General features: G+C 60.6%; 4 protein-coding genes across 4 annotated transcripts; 2 read left to right on the forward strand and 2 right to left on the reverse strand.

Moving 5' to 3' along the window:
- Positions 1-47: 47 nt before the first annotated feature.
- Positions 48-1,657, reverse strand: BDZ90DRAFT_279713 (hypothetical protein; the record flags this gene model as incomplete). Its single annotated transcript, XM_025509203.1, has 5 exons — positions 1,286-1,657; positions 594-1,215; positions 353-437; positions 179-267; positions 48-95 (listed from the first exon to the last, which is right to left on the reverse strand). Exons 1-5 carry the CDS (start codon positions 1,573-1,575, stop codon positions 48-50), a joined length of 1,134 nt encoding a protein of 377 aa, XP_025361962.1. The 5' UTR covers positions 1,576-1,657.
- Positions 1,658-1,813: 156 nt separating this feature from the next.
- On the forward strand, positions 1,814-3,663 carry BDZ90DRAFT_232331 (hypothetical protein). Its single transcript, XM_025506209.1, has one exon. It carries the CDS (start codon positions 1,864-1,866, stop codon positions 3,601-3,603), a length of 1,740 nt encoding a protein of 579 aa, XP_025361963.1. The 5' UTR covers positions 1,814-1,863; the 3' UTR covers positions 3,604-3,663.
- A 674-nt stretch (positions 3,664-4,337) lies between these two features.
- On the reverse strand, positions 4,338-5,324 carry BDZ90DRAFT_176226 (hypothetical protein). Its single transcript, XM_025503731.1, has one exon. It carries the CDS (start codon positions 5,046-5,048, stop codon positions 4,530-4,532), a length of 519 nt encoding a protein of 172 aa, XP_025361964.1. The 5' UTR covers positions 5,049-5,324; the 3' UTR covers positions 4,338-4,529.
- A 13-nt stretch (positions 5,325-5,337) lies between these two features.
- On the forward strand, positions 5,338-10,319 carry BDZ90DRAFT_260444 (hypothetical protein; the record flags this gene model as incomplete). Its single annotated transcript, XM_025508258.1, has 2 exons — positions 5,338-6,234; positions 6,315-10,319. The coding sequence occupies 2 exons, from the start codon at positions 5,338-5,340 to the stop codon at positions 10,317-10,319; spliced, it is 4,902 nt and encodes a 1,633-aa protein (XP_025361965.1).
- Between the last annotated feature and the right edge of the window lie 173 nt (positions 10,320-10,492).

Raw genomic sequence — 10,492 nt, forward strand, 5'->3', positions numbered from 1 at the left:
CGATGACAGACGATGACGAGATGACATGCTATTAGCGGAGCGCAGATTCAGTTGAGTGAAGAGGACGTTGGGTCGAATTTGACTACCAGGGGTACCTGCACGTGCGACAGGCAGAAGAAGTGATCAGCCAGGGTTCGCAGTGCAATACCCTCGTCTTTGCGCTGGCATCGGTGCTCACAATGGCCCCTGTAGCAGGCTTGAAATGCTTGTGATTCGTGGCGCGCCAAAGCGACTCCATGACGCCGGAGTGGGAGGAGATGTGAATCACTGGAGGCGAGGCCAAGATGAGGCGGAAGGGTGGCTAGGTGAGCGAATGGCGAGGCAGGCTGCACCTCGACGTCGCCCCATTCACCTTGATGTCCCTTGCTGAGTTGAAAAATATCCTTCAGAGCCTTGGCAACACGCGTGGTCATCTCGTCTACCGTCTCGTGGATTTTCTGAGCGGGCAGAGAGGCAAAGGGCGAGGGAGGTCAGCAACAGCTTGGCCCGGACGTAGCGCCGCAACCGAAGACAGGGTCTCTGGAGAGCACGAGCTGCTCTACGGTGACCTGGGTGGTGGGAAGCTTCATCGCGGCCTCTCGGCACGGACTCACCCCAAATGCCCCATCCTCCTCGGTAAACCCAGGCTCAATGGTCCATCCGGGATTGTACCCTTTGACCACACTCCTCGTGGATCGCTCATCGCATGTGTGCACATCGCGATAATTCTCGCGCAAGCCATCCGTGATGTACGGAGCCTCAATACTACTCCTACCCAGCACCTTTGCTACCTCTCGCCCCTCTGCCAGGCTCACCTTGAATCTCTCATCCTCCTCGGTGAACCCCTGCTCAATCTCAAAGTGCGGGAAGTTTCGCTGGATCTCACTCTTGGTCGATCGGTTGATGCACGTGTTGTCGTTGCCGTACTGCTCACGCAGGTCCTCCTTGACGTACGGCGCACCGACGGCCTTGCCCTCCCCACCCGGCGGTATTGTGCCAGGCGGGAGGAGCAAGCCTTCGTAGCTCAGCTGAAGCGTCCGTGAGGAGCGCTTCAGAGGGGACGAAAAGAGCTTGGTGGGCAGTGGTGCGTGATCTTTGCTTTGGGAGGAGAGGTGGAGTTGACGCTGCCATTCCCGATTAACGGAGCGCGCTTGGTCTTCCCCGATGGGAGTGAGCTCGGGGTCTGGACCCCAAATCGCTTCGCCGTCACCATTTAGCAGAGCCCATTTGGCATCCCTGCGCAGCGTGGACGAAGTGAGTGAGCAGGCATCGCCATAGAGCATACATGGCTCCCGCGCCTACTCACCACGCCTCGGTCCCATACTTTGCCTCGGCTACATTGTGGAAGCCCTCGCCATGACGAGCAGCGAAGACGAGTTTGTACTCCGTCCCCTTGCCCGCAGCTTGGGCTTCCTCGTTCCATTGCTGCACGTCTGCCACCAGACTAGACCATGTGCGGTTGGGCAAGAGACCAAAGTTCTCGGGAATGGCGGGGAAGGAAGCAGGGTTGCGGGTGGGCTCGTCGAAGACAAAGTACCCGGAGACGACTTCGAAACCAAAGTGGGCGTGAGGATGTCGGGTATCACAAGATGACATGGCGGGGATGATGGCGAGGATGGACAAGAAGCAACCGACGTACCAGCGAGTCACGTCGCTCCATCACCTGCCAATCGCTGCGTTGCCTGCTGCACGGCCCGGGGGCTTCGATCGGACGCATCTCTTGGCCGCCGTTGCTGCCGCCGCCGGCTTCGGAGAACGTGGGTGCCACGTGGCTGGAGGGCCCAGTCCGCCTGCCGCCGTGCAGGCATCCATTCCAAATTCGCATCCCTTTCCAACTAACCTTGCGATCCTCGATGCCGTTACAGCCTCAGCTGTCCGCCAGCGATGTCAGTGTTAGCGCTCGCGGCTCCTCGCATCGAGGCGCCGCATCACCATCATCATAGCCACACCTACGCTCCGGATCCACAACACGACAACACTGCTTCCCCTTCAGCCCGTCCGGCTCAGCCTTGTTCATCCTCGTCGTCCCATCGCCGCGCCAACTTTCCCTGCACTCATCCCCACTGTCACAGATCCTTCACTCGTCTGGCCAAGCTCGAAGCACACATCTGTACTCACACAGGTGAACGACCGTTCCCTTGCTCCCATCCCGGCTGCTCCTCGGCCTTCACATCTGCCTGGAAGCTTCAAGAGCATGCATTGACGCACCTCGCGCCAGAGGAACGCGAGGTATCCAAGCGCTTTCCCTGCGACCTCTGCGGCAAACGCTTCCGCTCCAGTCAACACTTGGCCCGTCATAAGGAAGGAGTTCACGACGAGTCTTCTCCAGTGGCATCATCATCCACCCTCCCTCAGCCTCCAGAGAAGCCAACCTACCCGTGCTCAGAACCTGGCTGCAGCGCCACCTTCGCCAAGCGTAAGCATCTCCGGCAACACATCTGGGAGGAGCACGCTGCTCCTGGGCAAGATAGTAAGCTGCCATTTCCCTGCTCACACCCTGGGTGTACGAAGCGTTTCCCCACCAACTCGAAGCGCAACTCACATTTCAAGAGCGTGCATTCTGATCGGACGTACACCTGCAGCCTGCCACACGGGCAAGACGAGCATGGCGAGCAGAAGGTCTTTGGGACTTGGTCGGCATTGCAAAGGCATATGAAGGAAGAGCATCCACCAACGTGCCCTTATGCTATTTGCGGGGGAAAGACGTTTAAAAGGCCAGAGAATCTGAGGGCGCATCTAAAGAGACACAAGCAGAAGGAGGCCGCGCTGCGGGAGGCGGCCGCTGACGATGATGACGAAGAGAATGAGAGCGACTGCGGTCTCTCTGACAAAGAAGAGCTCGACCTCCGTTCACTGCCTCGAGAGTACGTCTGCAATTGGCAGCCACCCGACGCGACCTCATCGCCGATGACACCATGCACCAAACGCTTCAAATCCAACCATGCGCGGGATACGCACATCCGAGTCGCCCACCTCAAGCTGCGTCCCTTTGCTTGCGCGTGCGGCAAGACGTACGGGCACAAGCATTTGCTCAAGAGACATCAGACCAAGTGCAAGGTGGCGGCCAGCGATCGGGAAGACTCTGCCGCCAATACGAGCGGTGATGCCGGTAGTCTGCCAATCCACAGCTCGCCTTCGCCTCCTTCGGAGCTGGACTCGGACGAGGAAGACGAAATCTATCGACGAGGCGGCGGGGCTTTACCTGATCAGTTGCGAGATGAGGCAGCCAGGCTCAAGACGAGCAAGAGGAAGAGGAAGAGCGATGCTGGCTCGAGCCAACCCAGTGGGCCTTCGATGGTCGACCTTCTTACTGGCAGGGGTTACGTACAGGCGGGAAGCGCACCAGCAGACGATGACGATGGCGGAGCCGGTACCAAGCGACGCCGTCGAATGCGGGGTCGCGTAGTTGCTTGTCCCTACTCCAAGCTACATCGCTTCACCTCTACTCAGCCATCTCGATGCGACGTCCACTTCTCGCGTCTCTACGACATGCGGCGTCACCTCAAATCTGCTCACGGCCTAGAATTCGAGGACGATACTGAGCTGCGCGCCCTGCTGGATGACGAGGATCTAGACAAGTTGGCGAAGCCGCGGAGGTGTAGCGAAGGGACCGGCGAGGAGTGATTCTCTCGATTAGATATACCGCGTCCCAGACCTCGAATGAATATACCGTATCCTGACGATATGACCAACGCAGGCCTAGTCACGACTTCGATGGCTCGGCCCATTGATTTTGACATGACAGCCAGCTCCACGACGTCTACGACGCATCGTCGCATCGCATCCTTTCCCCTCCCTCGACACCCGCCGTCGCCGATCGTGACCGTCCAGTCGACGGGCCTTTCATGACCTACCGCACATCACCTCGACTGATCAAAGCTCGACGCTCGATGCTCGTCCCCATGCCTCCCCCACCACCCATCTCGTGCCTTTCTCCCCCGTGCTTGTGTGTGTGTATGTTTGTGAGCGCCCTCGCGCCCTCGCTCCCGAGCTCAATCGCCTCGTCTATCCGAAGGGCACGACACGACAAGCATCGACGAGTCCAAAAACGAAACGAAGGGGCCCAGAAACGCGGCCAGAGGGCCCAAGTGCCCGTCAGCCGTCGAGAGCTGCAAAGCTGCAAGCTGCGAGGAGAGATGGATGGGCCTCCTCACGCGTCCTGCCTTTCCTGTCTGGCTGCCCGGGCGGGCGCCCGCCTTTGCACTTCGCAGCCCACAGAGGCCCTGCAGCTTCGCAGCTTCGCAGCTTCGCAGCTTCGCAGCTTCGCAGCTTCGCAGCTAGGCTTCGCAGCGAACCAAGGTCGAGGAAGCCGCCCGCACACCCGCCTCTCCGTCTCTCCGCCGCCGCCGCCGCCGTCGCCGCCCGCTACGACGAGCGGGTCGACGAGATTGAGACGTCGTCTGTCTGTCTGTCTGTCTCACACATCACCAAAGGAGCAAGGTGTCGGCCAGCGACGACGTCTGCTCTTTTTCCCCTTTGTCATTGCCACCCTCTCCGTCGCTGCCACTTTCTCTCCCATCATATCCTTGGGAGCGAGGCAGCGAGCTTGCCTATTCTTCTCTGCGTTTTCGTCCATCTCGAGCGGACGCAGCTCGATCGTGGGTCGCGAGACAAGAAGGGGGGGAAAGAGAGAAGGGATACTCATCGTGCTCTGGATCACCAAGTCTCAGCGGTCTCAGTCGCAAAGACAGCAAGCAAACCAGCCGCGATCTTACCATCCAGTGCAAGGCTTCGTCATTCTTGATCCGCGTCCTCGTCTTCGTCCTCGTCCTTCGTCCAACGCATCGCAGCACGCTTGCATCCTTGCACACACTCGTACGCGCTGCAGCAGCATCATCCATTCCCACCATCTCACCACCTAGCGGAAGCCACACCCCGGCTCTTCTGAAGACTCGAAGCGCAGCTGCGGTTGCCCTGTCTCCCATATCCGCCGTCTCATCCGCTCGTCGCCGCGTGCCTGGATCCATCAAGCTAGAGCGGCTTCTCAGGACTCTCGTGGTACCTATTCGGCGCCCTCGCCGTCTCTTGTCGGTGATCGCTATCGCATCGCCCTCATCGCCCATCCACATCGACGCATCGAGGCGCCTCTCTGCCTACTCAATTCGTCTAAGGGCCATCTCGTCTCGTCCAGCAGGCGAATAATCCTACGGTCACCACTGCACCTTCCTCTCTTATCCATCGTCCGTCCCTTCTTGTACCCTCCCAAGGCGGCCGGTCCACCCTCAACAGACTAGTCTAGGCGCAAGGTCTGGCGCAGCTCGCCAAGCGTGGGCGTCGAGTCGATAGCATACGCCGTCGTTCGCACCCTTCGCCGCCAACCAACGTCACGCGCAGCCTTGCCGCCTGCGCTTCGCCATCATGTCCAACTACGATGCTAGTCGCTTCTTCAATGGCAACTTCAACTTCGGCCAGGATCAAGGAGGTCAGCAACAACAGCAGCAGCAGCAGCAGCAGCCACAGCAGCACCAGGCCCCGCACCATCAAGGTCAACCGTTCCAGCAGCACCATCAACAGGCTCAGCCCAACGCTGATCAGCAGCAGCAGATGTTGATGGGCGCGATCAATGGCAACGCTAGCATGGCTGCTGCTCTGAACCAAATCCCTGGTGGCTACCAGAATCTGAGCCCAGCGCAGCTACAGGCCTTTATGCAATGGCGCTTCAACCCAGCCAATTCTGCCGCCGCCGCCGCCGCCAACAACGTTGCTGCCGGCGGATCAGGACCTGGCGCGGCAGCACAAAATGGAGGCGGCCAACAGCAAGCGGGCAACAACGCTCCTTCGAACCCTACCATACCACAACAGTCGCCTAATCTACAGCATCATTTTCAGCAGCAGCAGCAGCAACAACAGCAGCAGCAACAGCAGCAGCAGCAACAGCACTTTGCCGCTCTCCAACAGCAGCAGGTCAGCCAACAACAACAGCAAGGCGCACCCGGGGCAGGTGGATTCCCATCAGCCGCCATATCAGGGGCACAAGCTGCTTCGGCCGCATCGCAAGCTGCTGCTCACAATCGCATGCAGCAGCACGGCGGCGGGCCACAACAAGCGCAGACACAGCCGCCGCAGGGCTTTAATCAACAGCAGCAGCATCTAGGCCAGCAACCCCAGCAACAAGCCGCTGCTGCCGCTGGTCAAATGAAGGGCCCAACTGCGAACCAGATCACGCAGCTGGCTGCAAACATCAAGGATGATCAGCTCAATTCGTGGGTGGAAAAGGCGAAGCTTGACCAGTTCACTGAACAGCAGCGAGCGCAGGTGAGTCCGCAGAGAGATGCTGCGCAGAAACAGACGGCGGCTAACTATTTGCTCTCTTCTTGGTTCCATCGCCAACACAGCTGCAAATGATTCTCCAACTTCGCTTCCAGCAAAAGGCGCAGGAGCAGCAGCAGCAGCAAGCTGGACCATCTCAACCCAGACAGCAGCAGGCGCCCGCTCACCAGCAGCCGACACCTCAGCAGGCCGCGATGATGCAGCCGGGTATGGCTAAGCCTCCACAGTCAGGCGGTTTCCCAGGCCAGCAGCAGCAGCAGGGCATGCCGCCGAGTCAATTGCAGTTACAGCAACAGCAGCAGCAGCAGCAGCGAGGTGGTTGGCCGAATGGAAATCAACAAGGTGGCATGCCGGCGAACGTCCAGCAGCGCATTGCACAAGCGCAGGCGCAGCAACAGCAGGCCGGTAGCGCTCCGCCAGGTGCTGTCTTCGGGATGCAGAACTACCAGATGGGAGGGAATGCAGGCCCATCGCCTCAACAGCAGCAAGCTCAACAGCAGCAGCCGCCACAACAGCAGCAGCAGCAGCAAGGTGGCCCGCCGAAGCCCACCAACACGCCCAACCAAGCCTCAACCATGCTCGACCTCGCACAACGCGACCCGAAGCGCGTTGCACATGCCTTTGGCATGAAGATGAAGGACCTTGAGATGAAGATCAACAACCCTCGCGCCTCGGATCAGGAACGGCAGATGTACAGCCAGCAACTCGTGGATGCACGCAGTGCCTTCCAGGGTATCATCTCCAAGGTCATTGCCAGCGGGCAATTCCAGGGAAACTTCGCCGGCTTCGCTGCTGCAGCTGGCATAGGGCCGTCCTCTTCCTCTGCGGCGGGTCCATCCCAGCAGCAGCAGCAGCAGCAGCAACGACCGCCGCAGCCGCAGGCTCCACCGCAAGGCACGCCTAACATGGGCGTTCGTACGCCCGTCCCTGCTGCAGCGAGCCAGATGTTCAGCCCACCGACTATGCGGGCTGGCCATCAGCCGGGGAGCAGCCCACCAAACCCTTTCGGCAGCCCGGCCATGAATCCCGCGACGACACCGCACATGCAGAACGCCGCTGCATTCAACCAGCAGCAGCCCAATGGAGTACCGCCGAATGTCCGCCCGCCTGCTCAGCAGCAGCAGCAGCAATGGAACAACGCTCAGACGCAGCAGCCGCCACCGCCGCCCCAGCAGCAGATTGCTCCTACTGGCCCCACATTGAATCGAGATTCCTTCTTCCGCGCTCTCACCGACCTTCTTCCGCGACGAGGCATTACGCTCAAGCAGCCAGTGATGGTCGGCGGCCACCAGATCGACTTGTGGACCCTCTATCAGACGGTGTCGGAGCGCGGAGGCATGCAGGCTGTGTCGCAGAGCTCTGCGTGGCCTGCCGTCGTCGTGGCGATTGGATTGGCGCAACACGGCTCACCCGAGGCGTATACACTGGCTCAACCACTCTCGGAGGCATATCGGGCTTATCTTCTCATCTTTGAGGGGGTGTGGAAGCAGGCTTCCGAAAGGGCTAGGATGCAGACCTCGGAGCAGCAACAGGCGCAAGCGGCAGGCCAGCAACAGCAGCAGGCGCAGGTAATGGGCCCTGGTCAGGTCAACGGACGCCCACCGCCATCTGCTCAGCAGCTTGCCGCCATGCAGATGCAGCAGCAGCAGCAGCAGCAGCAACAGCAGCTCCAGCAACAGCAGCGATTCGGCCAGCAAGGACAGCCGCAACCTCAGCCGCAGCCTCCAGCTCATCAGCAGCAGCAGCCTGCCAATCAGGCCTCGCCGCCGTCACTTCCCCCTCCGCCTACCCTCTCGCAAGTCCAGCTCAAACAGCTCGGCGTCACTCAGGAGCGCTTCAATGAGATGTGGCGGGCGGGAAGCTTCCAAAAGCAGGCCGCTGCTGCGACGGCTGCCGCTGCTGCCAATCAGGTCAGGCCACCCCCGCCTCAGCAACAGCAGCAGCAGCAGCAGCAGCAGCAGCAGCAGCAGCAGCAGAGCCAGATGCAGCAGTCGCCCAATCTCGCCCAGCAACAGCAGCAGGTTCCTCGCCCGATGCCTCCACCTCCTCAGCAGCAACAGCAGCAGCAGCAGCAGCCGGGCGCGTCTTTCCAGAACCCCGCGGTGACCGGCAGCACGGGTGGTCCCGTCAGTCTATCCCCAGCCAACGCTGCTCCTGTCACCAAGGAATCCTTCGAAGCGGCACGCGAGAAGCTCCTGAAAATCGACGAGGAGCTCAAACTTCGTCGCCCCGAGCTGTCTCTACCGCGCAACCTAAGTGAGGAGGAGCGCACACACCTCTTCAACTTTAACGCCTCCTTGCTCACCATCTGTGAGGAATGCCACGTTCTCCTGCCTGCCTTGGTGGCGATGGCGAGTGGGGATATGGATGCCTCGGGGGCGAAGAGGGCGAAACTCATGCTCTGGCTGATGCGCGACCAGCTTTGGGTCATGAAGACCCGCGGCGAGTCCCGTCTGGGCATGGACGAGATCAAGCGCATAGCGGTGCATTTCACGAGGTTGACAAGCTTCGTCAAACAGGTCAATCCCCAGGTCGCTGAGTTCCTGCTGAAGGAGAATGCGGCGAGAAAGGCAGCAGGACAACCGACCTGGTTTGCTGTACAGCCCCCGCCGATGCCTGGTGCCGGGGGCCAGCAGACTCAAGCGCAGCCGCAGCAAGCCACGAACGCTCCAGCTGCTCCTCCCGCCGGCTCGCTGCCCGTCGACGAAGCCATCGCAGCTCAAATGGGCATCAAGCGCGGGCTGCGCGTTGACGACCTGAAGTTGCCGCCCTCTAAACGTAAGACGACGGGTGGCACGCCTGGCACGCCGACCAATCAAGGCTCCTCTCCGCAGGCTGCTGCCATGCTCCTTGACGCTAGTCCTGCAGGCGCCAAGGCAGGTGAGACTGACTCGCCCAAGCCCGTCAACCAGGCTTCTCCCCCGTCGTCGTCCACAGCGGCCCGCGGAGGGAAACGCGGCGCGAGCAATGCGACTGCTCGCGGCGGTGCACGCGGCAAGAAGGGCAAGATAGTCGCGGCCGCCTCGCAAGACGATTCTTCCACCCCCGGCGGCAGTGCAGCCTCACCGAAGCCCAAAGTCAAGACGTCTGCGGACATCATGGCCGAAGTGAAAGCAGAGATTGCGGCTGAAGAGGAGCGCAAGAAGCGCGAGGAGGCCGAGCGGCTTGCCGCCGGGATTGAAGATGACAAGCGCAACCCATTCTTGCTTGCTGAGCAGGCTGAGACGAAGCGACAAGGTGACACAGAAGGGCAGGACGAGCTGGGCTTCGTCATGGGGGCCTGGCAGGATATGCTCGATGCCGGCAATGGCACTGGAGGCGAATTGTCGGCAGAGGGTGGGAACCCACTGCACTCCCTTCTGTCCGTTGTGGGCGCGAGCCCAAGCGCAGCGATGGCCGCGGCTGTCAGCCAGGCGCCCACCACCGGAGCTACGTCAGCAGTCGCACAAGCTCCCGCTCAGAGTAATACGTCTGCCCTCATGTCCGGCTCGCTGGGAGACGCGGAAATCTTCTTCGACTTCGACTCCTTCGATGGCCTCATCGACGAGGGTGACTCCACCGAGAACGCCACCTCCGACGTGGACATGAAGCAACCCCAAGGCCAGTCAATGGACGTAGCTACCGCCCTCGGCGTGTCCGCCCCCTTTGCGCCGCACGCCGCAACCTCCGCCGCTGCGGGAGGGACAGGCGAGACGCCGGACCTCATCTCCTCCTCGTCCGCCTCTTCCGGTATTCCATCAGCCGCCTCCTCCTCTACGAGCAGCAGCGCCGTCCTGCCAAAGACGTCGACCTTCCCGCAGTTCAGCAACAACGGGGACGCTCACAAGGGCGCGGAAAGCAGCGGCAGTGGAACGACCATGGTCGCCAGCCCGACGCAGGTGTCGCCCAACGAAGGATCGCGGGGCAGCTTCTCTGGTGCTAGCGGCGGTGGTCTAGGCTTGCTGGAGAATGACGCATTTTGGGATGCGGATGACCCCGCGGCTCTCTACGGCAATGCTGGGTCAAAGGAGGGAGAGAGGGAGAATCCTTGGGCCCTTCTCCCGGGTGGATTAGGGGAAATGATTTCGTGAGGCAAGGGTGGGAATCCTACTTTAACCACAACCAAGGCGCTCGCCATACAGAACAACTACGGCGTCTATTTCACTCCAAACTCAAAAGGGCATCAGATATCCGCGACGTGCTTTACATCTTCAAATGCAGGCCCCCAACGTGCTCCTCCTGACCATTATTTCATTCATCAACT

Source organism: Jaminaea rosea, assembly GCF_003144245.1.
Source record: "Jaminaea rosea strain MCA 5214 unplaced genomic scaffold BDZ90scaffold_7, whole genome shotgun sequence".
NCBI lineage: Eukaryota > Fungi > Basidiomycota > Exobasidiomycetes > Microstromatales > Jaminaea > Jaminaea rosea.

What these genes read in the sequence shown, in the direction of transcription:
- BDZ90DRAFT_232331 (XM_025506209.1), top strand. Translation starts at nt 1,864, where the DNA reads ATGTCAGTGTTAGCGCTCGCGGCTCCTCGCATCGAGGCGCCGCATCAC.
- BDZ90DRAFT_176226 (XM_025503731.1), bottom strand. Translation starts at nt 5,048, where the DNA reads ATGTGGATGGGCGATGAGGGCGATGCGATAGCGATCACCGACAAGAGA.